Source organism: Stegodyphus dumicola, chromosome X1 (assembly GCF_044657685.1).
Source record: "Stegodyphus dumicola isolate Sdum_Otavi_A_Nest chromosome X1, ASM4465768v1".
NCBI lineage: Eukaryota > Metazoa > Arthropoda > Arachnida > Araneae > Eresidae > Stegodyphus > Stegodyphus dumicola.
This window is the reverse complement of record NC_140780.1, coordinates 119,906,230-119,929,168: the sequence shown is the minus strand read 5'-3', so window position 1 is coordinate 119,929,168 and position 22,939 is coordinate 119,906,230. Positions and strand designations below refer to the sequence as shown.

General features: G+C 33.7%; 1 protein-coding gene across 1 annotated transcript in view; it reads right to left on the bottom strand.

Annotated features, from left to right (window-relative positions):
- The window catches only part of DCX-EMAP (Doublecortin-domain-containing echinoderm-microtubule-associated protein), a 151,804-nt gene that overhangs the window by 29,113 nt on the left and 99,752 nt on the right, over window positions 1-22,939 (bottom strand). Inside the window, exons 8-11 of the mRNA XM_035352541.2 lie at window positions 17,314-17,448; window positions 9,577-9,726; window positions 7,035-7,163; window positions 610-747 (exon numbers count right to left, since the gene is read on the bottom strand). Of these exons, the coding sequence (XP_035208432.1) occupies window positions 610-747; window positions 7,035-7,163; window positions 9,577-9,726; window positions 17,314-17,448 (552 nt within the window). The remainder of the gene's footprint in view (window positions 1-609; window positions 748-7,034; window positions 7,164-9,576; window positions 9,727-17,313; window positions 17,449-22,939) is intronic.

The window sequence follows — 22,939 nt, the reverse complement described above, 5'->3', positions numbered from 1 at the left end:
CAAACAAAAAATAAAAATTCTTCGCATTTAAACTCATGAAGCAATCGACGAAAACACTAAAGAATTTTATTACAGTACTGTCCATCCGTAAAAGATAAATGGTCAGCCATCAGTAACAAAGAGCATCCACTTACCATTATGTACATTCACATCAACTCTTCACAATCATGATAATAATACATATATACTTTTATGATGTGAACAACGAAAAATATTTTTCCATTTTCCTTTTTCACGATAACCTGAATATGCAAGAAAGAAATTATCCATCATCATTATAAGATGTTGAGAGTCGTAAACCACAAACAATCGAACGGATTATCTAAACTGCTAGTTCAGTAATCAATGAACCGATGTATAGAATATAGCGTTGATACTAGAACCGTAAAATCCATAACTGTAATCAACTTAAGCTATCACATTTTGGCTTGCTATCAGTCACGGAATTTGTATTCTGTAATACTTGTTCATAAGCCATGAAAGACAAATGCAATCTATGGACTCTGTTTTTGTTAGATACTGATATAATATGCAGCGCTGTGGGAGGAAAAAAAGAACACCCTCAAGCATATTTTTCTAGAATTAATATTATTTATTGTTTCAACTTACATGAACTACAGGATTCAAAGCCCAAATTACAGATCCTTCTAAGATGACATTCTTATTTGTGCCAACAAAAATTTCCCATTCGCTAGTGACAGTCTTCTGCGGGCACAGTGACGTCACTCCTCCAGACCCAGTTGGAAGCTAGAAAATAATTGAATATTCAGTTTATTCGACACAAAATAGTAAAAATGAACGAAAGAAATTTTTCTTTTTCCTTATTGTGTCAGAACAAGTAGCATTGATCCACTGGAAAGGAAAGTTTCATGATGGTCTATAACGTGTTTTCAAACTGTGTTCCTTTATACGCATTGATTTTCTTTGGAGATTTAATATGCCGAACTCATACACATGCAGAGACATCCATAGCAGTTTTTTTTATCTGGGTACTTTGAGAGTTCACTATTCAGACATACAATAATTAGTGACGCTGGGAAACTAGTTCTAACACATTAATATTAATTTTTAAAATATGTTATTAATTATCTACATTGCCACTAGCTTAAAGCAAATAATCTAATACATTTCTATTTTAAGAAACCAAACTGAATTCAATCCTGATCTCTTTTTATTTAACATTTGAGCGAATTTAATACAGATTTCTTAATATTTTATCTCTTTAAAATACGAAGGCTATTTTTTTATTCAGCTAGGAAAAACACAAAAATAAAAATGGAAATGGAAGAAAACATTTTAATTCATACATGTAAACTGTAATCATTATCTTTACCTCTCACAAGAATCCACGCCGCTAAATTCCCAGTTAAAAGTTTTGATGCAACGTGTCGTCAACTCTTAGTTACTTTTGCCATAAAAGCTTCCTACCCGGCCATTAAGCCAATTACGTAATTTAATGAAAATCATCATCACTCTTCAGAGATTCCCCCAATCTTTTTCGTCACATACATCAATCTGCTCGTTCTTCTTAAAAAAAAAAAAAAAAAAAAAAAAAAAAATTAATAAATAAAATAAAAAACTCCTAAAACCATTTACGTACCCCATTCTGATTCATGCATGTCCCCCCCCATAAAAAAACAACCTGCCAAATTCTGCAGGGTTTTTTCCACCAAGGGCGAATCCTTTAAGCCCAAGGAAATCTCAATTTTTCTCAGTATATGTATATACTAATGTCCAAATACTAGAGTAGAAAAATTCGCTGCTAATACTCCGTCCACAATCAGGAAAATAATAATAATAATAATAATAATAATAATAATAATAATTAAAAACAAAATTTCTGACGAATTTGATCCCTTATGGCAAACCTTCTGAAGAAATTTTCAAATTTCCTGAAATCTGCAAAACAGGGCTGCATCACTAAATATAGTATTTTCAATATCGTATTGACATTGATTTATAAATTAATTTTTTTATAATATTAAGTATTTCTAAATGAAGCAAAAAAGCATTCTTTTTTTTGGGGGGGTTGTGTGCGTGTGTGTGTGTGTGTGTGTGTGTGTGTGTGTGCATTGCTGCTTTCCAATATTTTCAATGTTTTATCTAACACAATCAGTTTTCTAATATAATTTCAGTCTGCACTTGAATTTTAACTGCCTTTTGGGGGGGGGAACACATTCCGCGCCCTCAAAAAGAAAGCTACAAAACTAACTGCTAAATTTCTATAGATGTAACAAAAATAAGATAGAAACGATGGTTTTAGTCACCAGAGGCAACTTTTTCTCGCGATTCGCTGCGAAAAATGTGAAAAAAAACAGAAAAAATATGTTTTCTATATTTTTCAAAGAATTTTTTTTTCTACCTTTGCAGAAATTCTAGAAATCAGCATCATTTTATTACTGAAGGTAATATTATTAGGCATATTATTATTAGTTATATTATTTTACATTTAATTTGACGACTTTTATTAATTTCTATATCGTATTGCAAGTAATATTTCATTCTAAATAAATAAAATGCATGCGTACAGGCGTAACACAGATCTTCTAGATGCCAGCCAGACGTGCAACGAGTTACACCACGAGAGCACGCATTGGGGAAAGCGATACTTTTTCATATCCTCTGTCCAATTAAAAGGTGACTGGAAAGAAACGGATGACACCAGTCAACCAAATCTAGCTGGTGACGAATAATCGTCTACTACATCGATTGGTTGGGCGTTAGAGCAGGGTTATTAGGTGTTTCGAAATAACAAATACAAAAAATGCGATACATCCTCGTAGAATTCGAGCCTCGTGGATCTTCCGCTTAACAGCTGCACATGCTACCAGTTACTATACCGAAGTACACGCGGAGAAGACGCAATTCCTTAGAACAGGAACGGATGGAAGAATCGCTAGGCCATTTCACATACGATGACAAAACCTTTTTTTCTTCACCAATTTAATTCCATATTCTTCACAGTTTAACTAAAAAATAGCCCTTATATATAACCCTAGAGATACTATTAATATGACATTGTCAATGCTATCAGTAATCCCAAAATTGACTTTTTTTTTTTTAATTTAAAAAATTTAAAGTGTCCATCAGATCTATTATTTGCCCATCAGGATCCATTTTTAGAAATGCATCGCCGTCTCTGTAAAATTCTGTTTGTCCAATCTTCGACATCCACGAGGAAAAAATCAATCTCTGAAGCAAATTGAATTAAGTTTGTTTTACTAATGAAGCCCCCCTAAACTTGGCGGGTTTATCAACGTATTTTTTTTTTTAAATTAGTAATGTGTAAATGAATGTAAAATTAATTTTAAAACGATCCAAGTGGCTTTCCATTTTCGTAAAAACCATTGTTTCAAAAATCTTTCTGAAAATGCATACCTGTTTCAATGTTTTATGAAAATGAGTCTTCCTTGAAAATGTATACCTTCGTATTGGCATCGGATTTCATGCACTCAACGGTTTCTGCATCACGCAAAACGGGCAGCACTTCACAAAGCCGCCGACGTGTTTTCCAGGTTTTAAATTATTGGAAGTCGATTGGCTAAAATATTTTCCATAAAAGACGCGACAGCTAGGACAGGTGCCTTCACGAAGTGCTTTATAGGAAACTAGATCGTATCACGAAAACTCAATATACTCGTACTATTCGTCGGGAACAGAAACCAGAGCGACCTAGTGGTTTTAACTCCTCGGCACTTGGTGGCTCGTTGGAGGACAAACCAGCAGTTGTTAAATTTCCTCAACTCGGGTTTTGTGATTTCTTTTTGAGAAAATAGCCAAGTCAAGTTTACCGTAATGTAAAAATTCTGTAGAAACACAAATGAAATAAAGTTATTTGGTAATACCCTCTATCAAGTAGGCGAAAATGTCTTCGGCAAATGGCCAAACTAAACATATCCTTTTATAAAACTTCCATGTATTATTTCAAATACTTGGATTTTGTATCCATACCTTGTTTCACAAACGATATTTATTTACGCATTAGCATTTGCGATAATTAAATCTGAAATCAAGCCAATAAACACTTTGTATGCAATGAAATACTAACATCAAACACAAAGAACACAAATGAAATGAGAATCTTAAGCTTTATTATTTGAGAGTAATTTTCTAACAGACCCGTAATGAAATATAATCAGTCTAACAAGTTAATAATTCCATACATCCGCGTTTCTCAGTCTGTGGTCCACACCAGCGTTTCTCAATTTGCGGACCATAATTTGTCATCGATGCCTACCTTTGTGTCCTAGATTTCCAAAAATGACAAAAAGTAAAATTCAAATTAACTGCGTATATATCACACTATAGCCGAAAATCTTAGAATGCAGAAAATACACATGGCAATCGTCTATCCTAAGACTAAAGTTTTATGAAATTAATAATTACAAATACAAAAAGGTGTAAATTTTATGTCCCCTAATACTGACATTTTATGAAATTCTATTATCGGTTACCCTACTTACGGGCTTCGAAATCTACTCTTAGCAACGAAAGAGGAATTTAAAGTACTGTAATTGTGGTGCTTGTCACCATCGTTTCGCTGCACATTTGGCGTCACTGAACTCATAACCAGTGAAAAGGGAATATAGTGAACCGTACAACTGTGCTTAAAAGATTATAATTCAATTTGCTTCTATATAACCTGAGTGCGAAAGAGTTTTCATCACCAATTCAAATAAAAGCAAAGCACTGAAATCGATTTTATGTGTCGATTTCAGACTTAAACTTACCAGCATACATCCAAATAGCTGTCCAAGAATCAGTATGTTCACCTATCTCACTAATGTGAGTAGCAGCATTTATTCAATTTTTAGCAATCAGATGAAATTATAAGTACTTCGCATTATTAAAAACGAATACGAATTGTTAGTTATTTTATAGCGATGTAAAGTTAAATGAATTTTAATTAGATATGTGTGTTAAGTATACTGGTAGTACTATATGCTAAGAAAGATTACTTTCGAAGAGGCAAAAATAAAGTAGTCCTCAGCACATTCTTTTCTTATAAAAGTGGTCCGCACTTGAGAAAAAACTTTGAGAAACGCAGCTGTGTAGTTGTTCGATGTATTAACGAGAAAAAAGCTCTTTCTCAGCCAACTAGAAAACACTACAAATAGATGCACATAATAAAGATATAAAACATACTTACCAATTTCCAATTTTTTTAGATAAAGAAGAAAATATTTACTTTGACATAAAATACATGAAAACTAAGAGGAAAGTAATATGAAACACTTTTTTTTTTTAAGACGCGCACTTGCTTTCTAGCACTGGCCACTCCTAAGGCTGGAAGTTGAGGCCATTTTATTCTGGAGGCACCTAATAGTCAGCTACCGTTACCTCCTATGAGGGAACAGACAATTTACATCCATGCCTTCTCCGGGTTTTGAACCCGGACCCTTCGGTAACGCAGTCGGCTCTCCTAACCACTACACCGTCTGGCCCTCATGAACTAGTTTTACTGTTTATCTAATTCCTATTTGTACAAACATGGGCGAATCGTATAATTCATTTAGAACAATTAGCATTAAGTTCGCTGGAATAATCGGTCTAAGCTAATAATTTTGATTTGTTTGCAGTTAAACATCCCCACTATGATAAATTCCGGCCCTTAATATGAAATTTAGAAAAACTGGAGTTAATCCCAGATAAATGCTGGGCTTAACACATTGAACTGCAATATTAGACTCAGAATGAATTTCTGTGTCTAATAGTTTTTTAATTTGGCTTTTATACATATAGACCATAAATTACGACAAGTGCAACTCCAGTGGTCCCGTCGTAAGTCGATTCTGATCTGCGAAGGAGAATTATTTTATTCTGGATATCTTGGATAATATACACTTTTATCAAATATAAAATAGACTTAATAATGTTATAAGATATTTCTCCCGCTTTCCTAGCGTGCCTTCGCGGTGTAGTGGTTCTACATGCTGGGCCCGATATTCCAGAGGTCCGTGGTTCGATTCCCGGCTAAGGCGTTTGATAATTTTTTAATCTTTCTTGCTTTCCCAAAAAATCCTAATGTCTCTACAGTGGCGCCCGAAATAAACAGGTGTTGGATGATGATTCTCCACACCCAGGATTTGGGGATTGGGTCACCTATAAACACCAGTCGCCCTTTAAAAACGGGAGTATATAAGGTATTCCTCCCGCTTTCCTAGCGTGCCTTTGTGGTGTAGTGGTTCTGTACGCTGGGCCGTTATTCCAGAAGTCCGTGGTTCGATTCCCGGCGAAGGCGTTTGATAATTTTTCAATGTCTCTTGCTTTCAAAAAAAATCCTAATGTCTCTACAATGTAACAAGCTTTCGTAGCACTTACACGTAATTTATTTGTATACATATGCATTGTATGCATACATATTTTTATAAAATTTAACACATATCCTTCCTTTAAATTAGTTAACATGAGCAAATATGTGTAAATGTCTTTAATTAAGCATTATAGGTGAGCAATTTTTACTCATTTGGATGATTGATTAAAACCGGATTAAAAATTAGATTACATTTCTAATTAGAAAATTCATAAATGTTCCCCCCCCCCTACATTTTTTTTCTTAATATAGTTTGTAACAATTTTAGGCTGCTACTTGATTTTTTAACTTTAGTGAAACGATTAATGTTTCGGTCCATATTTTCTAGTTATGACTTTATTTCATTTTACTTAGTGACCCTCATGATGGCAGACCGTCGTAAATCCAGGATTACCTGTAGTTTCCATTTACTACCTTCAATGGAAAATAATGCTTTTACTATAAAAAAATAGTTCCAAAAACAAAAATTCATTTATATTAACGTTAAAAAATGGCATCTTTTGGTGAGATTGCTCCATTTTCCAGAAAATTTGCTGAAAACTATTTTCTAACGATATACAAATTTGGCTAAAAATGTATTTGACAACGTAATTTGTTACTAAGCACACGTCTGCAATATGATTCTAATAGTGTGCTCAGTGTATACACCAAATAAACTTCATATTCACTTTGAAAGTTAAAACTTCTGACATACATTAATTTCTTAAGTGTACCAACTCACCACAGCAGATGCAAGACTAGCAAATTTCTTTGAAGTGTCCCAGACACGAATTTCTCCTTCTTGGTCATTAGCACTGCCTCCGGAAACTAGAACACCTTCAGGCAACGATAGCAGTGCTGTAACTTCTCCCTAAATGTAACCAGTACGTAATCTAAGTGATTAATGTTCCTTTTAAGAAAAATTCTCACGTCAAAAAACAGCATTTAATAAAAAATCTCACTTGAAATAAAATAAGAATGATTAATACAGAGTTTCTAAATGCAATGTGAGGCGATGCCGAAGAATATTAAAATGGGTCAAAAATCGGTTACTTTTACATTTAATGAAAACGCATGTGTTCCTAACTTATATTTCTACAGCTTTTATGTGAATATTTTAAATCACTTAAACCTCCGAAGAACTAAAAACAGCATAATTATTTATGTCATTCTAATTACTAAATAAATATTATTTCTTACAATAAAACTGAAATTTAGGCTAGTATTTCTTCAGTAAATTTATAACAAACTGGTTTCTACACTCTTTTTTTGTCTTAATGAAAGCTTAAAAAATATATTTTCTTTCTTTTCGTTACGAAAATACTGCAGGTTGTGCAATTTTTTTATTACTATTTTTTATTTTTCATATTTTGAGCCTTATCATTATGCAAAATATGGTAAACTAGTAGCTAATACCAGCTTTTCTGTATAACAGAGTATTTTAGCAGTCTTTAATGGTTTTATATTTTGCATTGATTTTTGATTTATGGCTGCATTTTCTCAATCAGGTATGGTATATGTATATTTGATGCATCTCAAAAATTTCATATTAGTTAATTAGCAAAATATCAATTATATTCGCCTTCATCATTATAAAATATTACATATAACATTAGAAATTAAGTAGACAACAAAATGTTCCTGCTGTGCAAAAGTTACTAATCCTCCTTTCATCTACATCAAGAAAACGATGCGAAACCAGCAATTTATCAATGATGTGTGAATGGATTCATCAGCGGTGAAAGACAGCAATAGAGAAGTAAAAATGGCAACGACTTTAACGATGTTTAGGGGCGGAATCAAAGACCTAATCGTAGCGCAAAGGTGAGAAAATAATTGGTTTCGAAGATTGACGCCAGAGGCTAAATTCCAGGTAAAGTTCTCTGTGGGCGGAAAATGTCAAGATGGCAAAGTTTAAGCTATGACAGTCATTGGCTTGTTTGGAACAAAAGTATCATATCTGAAGGTTGCAGTGAAGCTCAGTTTGTCTATAATGGTGATAGACAGACTTAGATGACAGTTCTAAAGTAGGAAAAATCTTAATAGACATAGAATTTAATAAACATAGAATATCTCATTGCCTAGTAATAATGACTCCTAAATTGTAATTTTCTTGTCATAATTGTATGATGCAATTAAAGCATGAAATCTGGCCTATTCGTTTTTTTAGCTTATAAAAGCTAAAAATACCCAATATATTACTAAGCAGCGTTGAGAGGCTTTACAACAACGGGTTCTGAGAAAGATGACACTTTTTAATATAGGAACAACGGGCAATCGATTAGTTTATTAATGAATCGCCCTTCATGTTACAAAGCAACTATCCAGTGCACACACATATGGCAAGAAGCTGGAGTCTGTTTTTTTACCCATCATTTATATTAGACAGAACTGTAAACATGAAAGACATAATTGCATGATCTAGACTGAATGCATGAGCCGAGATTCATACATTTTCTAGAGATTTTGTCGCAGTTGTAAACTAAATAACCAAGCTATTGAATCTTAACTTCCTTAGGCGCAGACGGAACTTCTGTACATTTCTTTTAACGCAGGGCGACGCTTGGATGAAAGCAGTTACGCTAGTCATCAGAATACTCGAAAAGCGAAGATTATTGTAACCACGGAATGACCGGACTACACATTCAGTAGCACTAAATGTCACAGAGTAGCCAGTTAAATCTCCGATTAGACAAAATGCTGAGGAGATTTGACGGTTGTGATACCACACGGGTAATCACATATCCTACTAAGACCATTCGTGAAACTTTTAGCCTTTCGTTCTTACGTTTTTATTACTATGGTTTCCATCTTCTGTCAGTTTTCAAGACTACATACGATGGATTCGCTTAATTTTGTGCTGTATTAAGTGTTACTCGTTACATTGCCTTTTACTTTTGGTATGTAATCTAACACTTGCAACAGAGTACAGAAAAACATACTAATTTCTATAATACCTAATTTCTTTAAGGCTTCTCTGATTGCAACAACAAATGATAATTGATTATTTATGATTGCGAGTGCAATAATTTAAACAGAACAAATCACTGAAACAGTCTGACGAAAATGTTCAATGTTATATAATATTATAAATAATAAAGTCTAAAAGCAGTTAATTACTTCAAAAGATTCCTAAAAACATATTCTATTAACAAAACACTCAGTTGCATTGTATATATAAAAATTAATTAACCTGAAAATGTTAAAAAGAAAGCACAATATCTATAAATTAAAAGTATACAGTCACAGGCAGCAAATTTTATTGCTGCACACTTATTACTCACATCATGAGCTTTGAATTCCTTCTGTATAAAGAAAATTTTCCCCGAGTCTTCACTTGGTGCCCACACAGTTAGGAAGCCTCTGGAATTTCCGGTAACAAGTCTGCCGTCTGGAAGAAACTCCATGGACAGAAAACTAGTACCTGAACGACCCTATCAAGCGCAAAAAGATATGTTCATTAGAAAAATGACAATACTTGGGGCCCACGAATATCATTTGTGAGTTATTTAACAATACGCTTGTAAGAATAGAATTACATTGCACATTTTACTTCTTAAACTTTTGCATGATATTTTAAGGATCTCAAATGAAGATTATTACAAGGCAAATAATTTTGAGCTATATTAATAGTAAATAAGTGAAGGTGTCCAGTGAAAATATAGCACAGATAAACATGAAATTTATTGTTGATTGTAGTTTCATTGTAACTCAATGAAAATTTAACAAACGTTATTATTTCTCTTAGCATGTGTAGCAGAAGCTGGAGTGTGTGATTAAAAGAAAAGAGCTGGAGCTCGTAATAGGTTTTCCACGACTAACTAAATATTGAAAATAATAATAGTTACGATTCTTGAAATTCACCAATGAGTATCATCATATGTTTTAAGTGAGACAGCTGACATACGATGCCCGAAGAAGCGTAATAAATTTATTCATTCCATGTTTCCGTTCCATGTTTGTTTCCTGTTGGAGGTGTGGTAAAATCTGTCGGAAGTTTCAGCTCTATTCTTTAGACCAGTGCTTAATTTCTAAAATTAGAAGTGCCAGAGCCCTACGGAGAGCTGTGCTGTCAGAAAAGGCAAACAAAAATAAGTAAATAAAGTATATAATAAAAAAATAAACAAATGTTATATAAATTCAATAAAATGTCAAGAGATTAATAAAAACTTAATAAAGTATCTCAATTTCAAGAAAAATAGTTAAATAATAAAATAAAAAACTGGAATTTTTTTTTAGGACTCTGGCGGGAATTGCAGTTTCAATTCGAAAACTAACTAAGAATTAGCGGAGCTAGGCTCCGGCTGAATATAAAGTGTAATGTACTCAAGAGATGTCAGAAACAGAGATCAATCTTTTCCCAGCCTAGCAATGAAAAAGGTAAAATGGTTAAAGCGTCACTTAGATTAGAGAGAAAGCGAGAAATAGTTTGAGAGTGTGGAAGGAATTTTAACCGAAAACTGTATGTTGGTGGGGGGGGGAGAGAGAGGGAAGATTCAAAAGGAAAACAAAAACAGACATGAATTCAGAAAATAGAATCAATTTTTAGAGTTTATTTATTAGTAAAATAAAATTTTTATGGGATCAAAAGAGTTTTCTGTTGAAATGGTGGTCCTATTTTATAAAAGACGTGCCAGAGCTTCTCTTACTTAAGGCCCGGTAGGCTCTGCTTTCGACTAAGAATTCCAGCTCATTCATTCTGCATGTAGCACTACAACTTCATGTGCTAGCAGTAATAACAATGTTTTGACAAAGTTCAAAACAGCTCAGTCGAAACTGCAGTCAGCAATAAATTTTCTGACTTTGCGCTAACTTGACAGCATTACATTCATTCCCTTTAATTAATTTAAAAGACGGGATGGGATGAGATTGTGGCGGTCGCAGGCGATAACTCATGCGAGCTCCTTGGTGTTTTGTTGTTTGCTTGTGTCCTTACTTATACGCAAAAATGAAAAGTGCAGCCTACGAAGTTTTCGTGTGCTTGCGGATAGTAAATAACCTTAGGGTTCGATCACAGGTCTGTTTAGCGGCAGTTAAATATCTTACCGATATCGCAAATGTGCATTTACGCGATAAATCCGGATATTTTAACTGTTTCATACTGCAAGCGTCTGATTAGCAATCGAAATCGCTACGCACTGCACCAAGCATTTTTAATGCGCCATGACGTTTAACTTCCTTCAGTAACTAATGTCGACTACATAGAGTCTTGCTTAGTAAATCAGACTGGTGCCAATGGCCTATCGCGGTAGTGTAGAAGAAATGATACCCCTTGGTATCAACACCCTCAGACGGTACTATAGGTTAAGCATGAATTTAGACTAATGGCATAAGTAGCGCAATCATAAATTCTCAACATAAGCAGGCATTCTAACTAGTAGCAATAAAAAGGCATAATAAGAAATTATTCGTGAAGCAATTACGAGCAATCAGTAGCATTAGGTATATCTTCTAGCGCAATCTTAACTTAGCATGAACATGCAATCAGCATATTTTAGAGCAATATAGGTATATTTTCGTAAAGTTCGATAAGCAATCAAAAAGACGAGTCGAAGGTAAGCAAATAGTTCCGGGAGATGTGCATTCTTGAATAAATAATGAAGAACATGCGGCGTAAGAGGTCGTTGCGGTTCTTATCCGCTAATGTGAGTGATCTTTGCGTTGGTTGGCTCGTGTCGCCATCTATTGGCACAGATGGAACGTGCGGCACTACACAGCTCCCATGTACTTGAGGACCTTAAACGACCTTAGGATTCGATCGTGCGTCTCTTTCGTGGTAATTAAGCACCTTAACCTCTATCGCAAAAGTACACCTATACAACAGTTTCGAATGTTTGTGCTATTTTGTGATGCAAGCGTCTGTATGGCCCTCGGAGATTACTAGAGGATGGAGAAACTGTCAGTTTAATAACAATTGTTGTATATAGACTTAAAACAATGACATCAGTACACCGATAAATAGAATAATCCAATATTATTTTAATATTAAATTGGACCTGTAAATAAACAGCTAGATACATTTCGTTGCACATTGTTGCTGGTCAAAATTTTAATTGGCTTGCATATGTTGGGTATATTGTGAACATATTTTTCTTCACTGAATACTCAGGATTTCAAGCTAAGATTTTCAAAAAATCTTGAATTTTAAGATAAAAGTAGTAACATTATGATCCTCACATGTACATAAATAATTACTATTAAACATTATAATTTTAAAAATTTTATTCTCACTTTTTTCTGATTAATTCAGTATAAAGACAAAAATTAATCGTCCTCAAATATTAAACTCAATTTATATTAAACTAAAATTATTACTTAAATATAAAAAAATTACGATTGTTAAACGTTGATTTATAAAGTTGAAGAATTAATATTTTATCTTCCACCATTTTATTTAAGTAAAAATGCTACAACAAAGAATTTCCGCTCTAGCACATTATAAACTATCAACAAAGCTTGCGAATCAACTCATCATAAAAAAATGAAATCATGAAATTTCGCATAAGAAAACTAGCTAAATCTTATCTGTATAAAAAAAAAAATTCTCTGCTTGCTTTTGCGCGCTCTATTTTTGACTAAACCTTTAAAAGAGAAAACAAGTTCTTTAAAGTTGTAACTCTTATTAAGCATGCTAAAATACTAATTATACATAATACGAGTATGACGTCGCACATTCTAAAACTACGGATAAATAACTCGGTATAAAATAGGGAATTTTTTTAAAATTGGAAATAATTAAAGAACAGCAAATAAATATCGCTCATTTGTTAGAAATGTTTACCTGCTTACTTATTTGACTGATTATGGCAAAGCACGTGACGGCAACTTTAGGAGAGATGCCTTCGTGAAAGACCCCCTAAGGATAACTGGTTTGTATTTACGTTACTCAATGGAAAACTGGTTTGTATTTAAGTTAATGGGAAAACCACGAAAACTTCAGACAGCCAGTCCGTTACCCGGCAGCTGAACCCAAAATCAACTGTAAGTGTAACATTAGAAATGGAAGGGGATTATTCTATAACGAATGGCAAAATTCAAGCCTTTTTTCGGGGGGGACTGTTAGATTCAATATATTTACTACGGCAAAATATTTAAGGCTACCTGCCTCATTTAATATTCTGAGGCTACCTGCCTCAGCAGAAAAGACATTGTTAAGGAATTTATAAAACACTGCCTTATTTAATAGACCTTATTAATACATACCGAAAACTTTACATAACCAGCCGGTTCTTCCAACAGGCAACGCAACTCAAGATAAATTAAGATAAATTACGTACGTCTTATATTCTCGGCCATTGTCAAATAAAATTTGCTCGTTAACCAACACATTTTATTTAACATTAATTTTAACAAAGTAAAATTTCAATGCATGTCAAAGAAGAACGGTGAGCTTTTTCCTTCGTCCACAGTAAAATGTCTTCTGCTAATAATACTTCAAATACAGGGGTTCTTAACCAGGGTGCGAATTTCAGAGTTTCAAGAAAGGCGCACGGTCAGGCTTTTATTTAGCTGTTAAGTATTTAGTTTTAGTTTATGAATATAAAATCTACTTTTATTCAAGTTTTTAGTATTTATCAACATTTTCTATACATTTTGTTATTTCGTTTATAAAACGCATTAAAAAATATTCAAAATCTATGTAAATGTATATGTGCATTTTTCAAGTTTTGGAAAGGAAGGAGGGAATGATCTAACAATGGCGAAAGGGTAGCATAGGACAAAACAGATGGACAGAGAACCACTGCTCTATTATTTCTTTTGATGAAAGGGAATCTAATGTCTTTTGAAATGCACTGCCATTTACCAAAGTTACGTTACTCCTTTTCCATTCAGTTTGCTCGCGCAATATCACTCAAAAATAAGTATTGCTATTAATTATGTGAACATTAGAATTTGTAATGGTTTTATTATATGGGTAAAAAAATTTAAATTAATCAAAATTGATGTTTTTTTTACGAATTTAATTACTGTTTTTTATGAATTCAGCAAAAAAAGCCCCCCCCCCAAAAAAAAACATAAATTGGACTTTCTAAAAATAAAAAATATTTTCATTAGAAAAAATTAAACATTCTAATAAAACTATTCTTTATGAAAGTGTACTAAAAAATATTCTCATTAGAACTAACTCCCGGAAAAATATCTACAAATGTAAATAAGATAAAAGGAGCACGCGGAATAAATAAATAAATAAGTGCTTGCACTGTTTCAGCTTAGTTTAAAGACATTTTCCTCTTCGTTTTATTTTCTTTTTCTTTCGGAGGAGGGCACTTCGGAAACAAAATCAACCAAACACGTACAAAATAACACAGACGGATAACAAGATTGTATGACTAAATATTTCTTGAGTAGTTGGTAATTGCCATATTTAAGAAGCCTGTCAAATAAGGAAGATTTAACTACATTCTGAAATTATAAGAATTACATTTTTAATTAAAAAGGTATAAGAAACTTAAATTACTTACAGATTGCATAGTAGATCTGTCGACGCAAAAAGACGAGAACTGAATTATTTAAGTAACTTAACTAATTCAGCAATTTCATAGCAGCAGTAAAACCAAAATTCATAATTATAGTATCAAAATTACCCAACATACAATGAAGCAAATTTTTCAGAACCCTTTACAAATATTGCTAAAGGTAGCTAAGGAAGTTGAATTTTGAATGCAAATTCGTAAATGATACCATTCTTGTTGGAAAAAATAAGACTGTTTGCTGCGGAATTCTGAATTGATAAAATTCATTTTTATCAAATCGATGTTTGCTTCTACGGCTGAAAACAGTTTAAACTGTATAATTTTAAAAATTTTTTCGGTGCTAATTCTGCGTAGTACAAACAGGTTCTTTCCCTACCATGTCCTAAAAACATCGCTAGTAAGAAAGTAACAGAGTAACAAATATAACTATCTTCTTTCATAATGGTTGCACAAAGATTTAAATTGCGCACGCTTTACGACGTATTACATAATCCATCCTCTGAAAGTATTTCGAAACATTGGTCTAGCAAAAGCATTTGAAACGGAAAATGATAAAAATGAGAATTTATCTATCACAAAGGCCGAGAGAGGCGGGAGGGAATATGTCAACCTTTCCAGAATGTTATATGAAATTTTTCCTAACATGTGACGAAGATATTCTTGCACGTGAAGAAAGAACCAAGTGGCGGAGGTGTTGCGTGACGAAATTAAATTTTAAAATGCGAATGTCGATGACTCTTTATTCGGTATTGACGGAAAAGCTTAAGATACGCAACATTTCGGAAACGAACTAACACACCACCATTGGCGGATAACAAATTAGATGCATGTGTTTGTCCGTATGAACTGCAGAACACATAGTAATGAAGTCACTTCAGTTTTCGGTCAACATGAATAACATTTTACTGCAATCACGCTAGCAGACGACTACATATTATTTTTGCACTCAGTTGTTAAATAAAAACTAAAAGTACATTCGTCGATAATTTTTGCAAATAATTTTTATTCAATTTATGTTTTTTCCTTCCTCTGCTTCAAACGATCATTGTATAAGTGATTGAGGGATACGCGTTTCGAAGGTAGGATCTGGATAATGATTTTTCTGCTACGCAATTTTGGGGTATAATTGTAATCGTAAGATGAGACTGATTGGTCTATTTAGTTATGGCAAAGCATTCGAGGGATATCTGCCTAAGAGGAGGGATGCTTTCCACTGAGAACTTTTTAACGGAAGCTAACTCGTATACACGTTACACGTGGGGAAAACCACAAAAACGCCCAAGCAGCCAGCCGGTTCATCAGAATTCGAACTCAACACCGAAATACCAATATTCAGCGATATTACAGCTCGGCCGCTGGTGGGCCTATGATGAAACTGAAAAAGAATGAAAGCGCATTTAGTATCTGTTGATAATAATAATTTTAAGTAATTCCTAATATTAAAACGTTTTCAAATAAAATTATTATTTCCATCCGCAGGTAAGTGTGCCAGTGCTAGTCAGTTTTTACAGCTCTTCAGTCTACTTTTATGATTTTATGCGAGATTATCCGTATTAATTTTATGATATCGGACATAGCGAACCGAAAATTCATTTCATTGAAGGTTCCTTACAGAGGAGCTTGATTTAGTTTCAAATCACTGTGAAGGAAATATAGTTAACATGAAAAGCATATATATACTATAATAGCATATATATTATAGCATATGTATACTATAATAAAAAAGTTACATGTTATACTGTATTTTACAACAAAATTTAAACAGACCAATAGAAATCTCATTACAAGCTGGAAGACTTTAATGACACTTTAAATGGAAAACATTTTCAATTACATGGACGGCAAAAAAGACAAGAAATCTGAAGAATACAAACAGCAGTTAATAACGAAAATTTTTCTGAATCTTCTTAAGAATGATCGATACGACGAATTAGTTTTTGATGATAATATGATAGAATTTAATATAAAAGTTATAAATGGCTGAGTCGAAAATCTGAATTTATTACAGATATAAATTCAAATAACTTATACTAATAGAGCTTATGATAATAAAACGTTAACAAGATTAAAGGAAATTTTCTGATTAATTGATAATATACGCATTATAAATCGATAAAAGATGGAATGTTTAAAACAGATCATAAAATGATATGAAACTTTATTAACTGGCGAATTTCGGATCTGTAACCCCATTGTGCAAATGCAAAAATTGAGAGATTTCTCTATCACAAATTACGTAGACTCTTTATTTTTTTTAATTTCTTTTAACCAGAAAAGGAAGCCTTGATCCATCATTATGTCTTTTTGCAGTTAAGTAAATGCTAAAGTATTAATTAAAAAATTTCAGCGGTTAAAGTCTAATATTTTTCATTTCGTTACAAATAATGATTACTTCCACGAAATAAAATGTAGTACTAAAATGTCCCTAACCCCTAAAACGTTTCCTCATGACATTAGAGCACCATATCCCAAACTTCGTGATTCTGTTTTAGTTTATTAAGTCTCACATGGTAAATAGCCAAATTTCAAGCAAGCACTGGTACTTACCGCTGATAATGGATCTTTTCTATTCAGCTCGCCATTACTGTCTTTCAGCCAAAATGCTAAATGCTGTCTCCCATATGTTACAATGACATCATCTTCTAGAGGATGAAAAGCTCCGCCAAGTAAAGACTGCCCTGTCTGAAAACAAAAGAATTTTTCAATATATAAAACAAATAAAGGAGACTGTTTTGAAAAATAAGGAATTATAATATTAAAATGTAGTAAAAATAATGTGATCTTAATGTACTGTGATTAACTACTTCTCAATACAACTGTCGGCAGCTTAAATACAAGTTGCAGTGACATTATTGAGTAAATAGTATGCAGGGAACAAAAGCAGGAAGCTAAGCTTTCAAGCATCTGGAAGATATAAGAATATCATTAAAATAGAGAGTGAGGTTAAAAATTTCGCTTTCATAATCACAGTGTGTTGATGAAATACAGGGGCGTAGCTAGAGGTGGGGGCATCTGTCCCCGGGCGCAGAATCCAAGGGGCGCCAAACTGATGTTACGACATTTTAGAATTTAATGTTTTCCATCCTTGGCAAGCAGTAGGGGGCGCGAAATCTTCAGTTGTCCCTGGGCGCTGAAAACCCTAGCTATGACTCCGATGAAATAATCCAAAAACAATTGCTAAACTATTCGTACTTTAAAGGATTTTGAAGAAATCAATAATTTATATGAATAATAAAAGAACAGTAGTTATGTAATTTAATAATTAGCTCAATTTAAATTGATCGAACTGAAGTTTACATGGCATTCAGAAATAGACTGATCTGGTTCTAATTTGCATTATTCCACACAAAGATAGATGCCAGCTGTTTATTTTCAAGGACAAATGTATGAAGATATGAAATTTAAAACTATAAAACAAATAAAAACTATTGCTTAAAAGCATGAAACGCTAAATGCTCTACTTGTGAACCACACATCATAAAATGCACATAGTCATGTAGCAAACGTTAAACATTTAATACGAAAAAAAAGTTCAAGTTAGCGAAAGATCTATTTATGATAATAAAAATGGCTAAGTATAACGTATTTCAGCTACAGTTATGTGAAAATTACTTTGTTTTTTAATACATACTATTGGGCTATGGAACGATTGTTCATAAATAATTAGCGTACATCTATTAGCAGTAAATTTAAACGGCACAAAATGAATAAAATGAATTGCATATAGATAGGTAAGCGCAGGAAGACAAAAAAAGAAGAGCTTACATACACTAATTCTGTAACAGAACCAAACCAATTGATTTCCAAACCTATCGCCGAACTTTTTCCATAGATATACAGGGTGTTTCTAAATGAATATCAGGGTTTTAACGCTTTGTAGTATTTATTAAGTAAAACTTAAAATTATAATTACCGTATATACCCGCGTATAAGTCGACCCCCCCACTTCGACATAAAAAATTCGTAGAAAATAAGAAACCAGCGTATAAGTCGACCCCCCACTTCCGAAATCGATCGAGAAACTTCGAAAAAGTTTTTTTAAGTACTACATTTATTCAGAATCATCTGAGAAAGAAAAGTAAATATACAATAAAAAATACCTTGGTAAATAAACAAAATCAAAATCCTTCAACGTCCGACTCATTGTCAGATTAACTAAACGTTTCATAGAACTCTTCTGTCGTCATTGGCTCGTCATCATACATATTTTCAGTCTCGAACTCTGTATTGTTACAATCACTACTAGAGCCTTCGTCGTCATTTTCACTTTCAAAAACAGTATCATCTTCCGTGCCGTCTAGTTCGTTGCTAATACAACATTTTTTAAATGATTTTATAATCATTTCAGAGAGTATTTCATTCCAAGCATCTTTAACCCACTGAGCAATTAATGTAATATCGGGCTTTTTAATGTTGCCTTCTAGAATTTGAAGTTGATCGTATATAGTAACCTTCTAGAATTTGTTCCGGAAAAGATTCGCGTACGTAAAATCTATCTGCATTTTCCCTTTTTAAAAGTTAAAAAAAATTATTTTATTAAAAAAATTAATTTTATTGCTCGATATTGATCGGTTGTTCGGGGGCCGAAAATTCTTTGGTTTAATCGAAACTTAAAGTATGAAACTCTGTGATTAGTTCGTCACATAATTTAAGTCATGAAATCACTTCAAGTAAGTGACTTATTTGATAAATCGTCCAATTTGAGTGAAGAAAACAACTGCATTATATAAAGAAATTTTTGAACTTCCGATTCTTTTAATTTTTTATGGCCCCGCGTATAAGTCGACCCCCCCCCCACTTTGAAGTCTTTTTTTTGTCCAAAATATCTCGACTTATACGCGGGTATATACGGTAATACATGAAATGAAAGAGCAACTCTTATACAAGCTTAAAAGCGTTCAATGTGAGCACCTTTCGCCACACGGCACACTTCAAATCGAAAACCTTGGTCAACTAACTCTTGGTCGTCCCGTACCAACACCTTCTTAAACAGGTGGGAGAGAGGAGAGAGTGTTGCCCGTACTCTTCCCTTCGCAAAGGCAGTCGGTATTTTCAAACTGATGATACCATCTACGGATGTTTTATTATCACTTGGGGAAACACATCTGAACTTAATCCGGAACGCACGTTGCACAGCAACTACAGATTTTTAGTCTTCGGAAACTGCAGAACACAAAAAGCTTTCTGTTCACCAGTGGCTATTTTTGCTACTAGCATTTTCTGACGCATGCGCGTACCAACAAACAGAACTGTTTGCGTTGCTCTTTCATTTCATGCATTAATTATGATTTTTTAAGTTTTACGTTACACAAATAACACAAAGCGTTAAAACCCCGATATTCATTTAGAAACACCCTGTATAATAGGATAAAAGCACCATGGCTATAATGTGCCATAATAATCTACAGCAAGCTCAGAAATTCCTTTGCACATGCACAGCACGAGAACAACTCTAACATCTCAACAAAACAATTTGCCTATGGTCAATTCCTAGTAAAGCCAGACAAAACATACGTTATCCTTCAATGAGCAAGCGAATCGTTTTGGAAGAAAGCATCAATGACCACATTGAACATAATTTCCCTTAATTTGGCAGCTCAACATGATTACTCAAAATATGTTTCTTTCATGTATTCGTGAAGTCGCCCAGACGGTATAGTGGTTAGGGGAACCTATTACAGTACCGAAGCGCACGGGTTCGAATCTCTGAGAAAACATGGATGTTTGTAAATGTATAGTGTCGGTGCAGCATGGCGGTACTCTAAATATGCGGCGAGCCGAAAGTCCTCTCGTGTGGACTGGTAGAAGGGGAATGGAGTGGGAGGCCCAGACCCCTGCCGGGGTGCTCTCCCTCAAAATTCGAGTGGAAAACAGAAGTGCAACTTCTCTTTGAAGTAGGCTCTGGCAACCATTGTTCCATGTAATATGGACAAGACAACAACAATATATTCGTGAATCACACCCAAAGACTGAATACAGTATGCTTCACTGAAGCTGAATGGAATCGGGCTAAACGCTGTCCGGTGTTGCATTAGAAATGACACCGATATTTCAAGAATAATACGCCTATAAACAATAGAAACACGTGTACAATGAAATGCTTATGTCGGAGCTGGAAAGCTTGATTTGTTTGACTAATTATATTTTATTTGATGGTCCTCACCATTTCGAAATATATTCTTCCGTGGGCCAACAGAGATAGACCTGCATTTGGAGTAGCTTGTTTTCAAACACGTGGTAAGCGTTTTATCAAATGGAACATGAACTTCCTTATAACTGATGGGTTTTTTTTTAATGTCATGAAAAAATCTTAATTATTGAAATCAGGATTGCATTTGAACAATGATGATCAACTGAAATAGGATTTGTAACGATTTACTAAAATGCTACATTCCAGAAACAAACAGCCAAGAATACCACCATCTGAATAGCAAATTTTCGAAATATGTAGTTTCAACAAGTTCTACAAAATTTCCATATCTTCCGTTTAATACATATAACGTAGAACATCATCGCATGTTAGGAGCCGCCATGTATGTTTGATTGTCTTATTAATTAAAACGCATTGTGAAATCAAGCAAGTTTATAGGACGCCAAATTTTTCTGAATATTATTAGAAATCAGACGAAAGGCCATATAACTAGAACATAAAAGGCCGTATAACGCGATCTACATCAGGTGTACAATATATTATATTAATAAATGCTATATTTCAATAGCTCTTCGAATGCTCTATTTAATGATTTGAAAAAAAAATGAAATTATACTTTAGTCACTTAATATTCCTTGTTATTAACGTTCTGATTTCTCCCACTCTTGGTGAATGAAATACCGGGTTGGCCATAAAATAACTCAACCATAAAATAATCGACTATGAAATAATCAACGATCTCGGAAGCGAAAAAAAGAGAGCAATCCGTCCCAAATATTGCAGGCAAGTTCGCTAGTGATGTACAAAAATAAGGGTGAAACACGTATGGCGGTTATAGTTACGTCACCGTATCTCGAAAATTTCCACCGCAAGTAAGGAAATTTCAAAATAGTATGACATTCTACTTAATGGAAAACAGCACAGATTATCAGAATTATGTGTGCAGAACATTTACATAACGAAAAACAAAACAAATATTATCGATAAAGAATAAGAAGCAAGCACTCATAGCAGAATACTTGCACTAGGTTTCCGAATGAAATCAGCGCACATGCACTGGAGTAAAAAAGGATCTATTTAACGTAAGAAAATGCGCACCCTTTCATTTCCTGCATTTTTTATAACATTTTACAGAAAGGAAAAGTAATTCAGCAAAGCAACGTTGTGCGCTCGTGAAGCTATATTATACAAAACACTACAATGCTGCGGAAGCATTAAACCAATTTCATTGCATTTATAATTTATAAGGAAGCTAAACAAGATTGGTTTTTATTGCTCTGACACCGATCTATATAACACGATGTCAAAGTGACTGTAATGCATTCAGTCACGGCTGAACCATTCCTGGATCCGCGGTTTTCCAAAATTACTCACCCTTAGCGGCGAGATTACTCACATACAGCATCATAGTTACAAGCTGTGCATCAGTGTTGTCTACGCACGTTACAGGCATGTATTGTTTTGCCAAATGCCATCTGAATGAAGGAAGATGAGCCACCACATGTGATACTGGGCGTGAAAGTGATTTAAAATGATTCCAGTAATCGCGCTTATCTTTCATTTTTTTCCCTTTCTCATCATTTCATGCTCCTCTGATCTATTACTGATAAATATCTAGCGTTGGATCTCTCTAATGTCTATACCTTACAAGATTAATTACAGGGTAACTGAGTGGCTTAAAAAAAGCATCACTGGCAGGATTTGAAAGATCCCAGGTGATATACGTCATGCATATGCTGCCTCCATCATTGGTCAATGTGTCTTTAATAATATGTGTGGATCTATTCAACATTTGTGATATCTGTTTGTAATTAAGCATTTTTTTATCTTAAATGGTCTTTTTTTTCGTTTCTCTACTTCTGCTATTTTACGTGTGCCATTAACTCACTATTTAAAAAACAATGTTTCTTGTTTTTCATTTTGTATACACTGTTGCAACGTTTTAAGCCGTTTTTCGTTATGCAGAATATCGTACCATCTTAAAATTATAATGTTTGTATTGGAAATTTTTGAGATACAGTT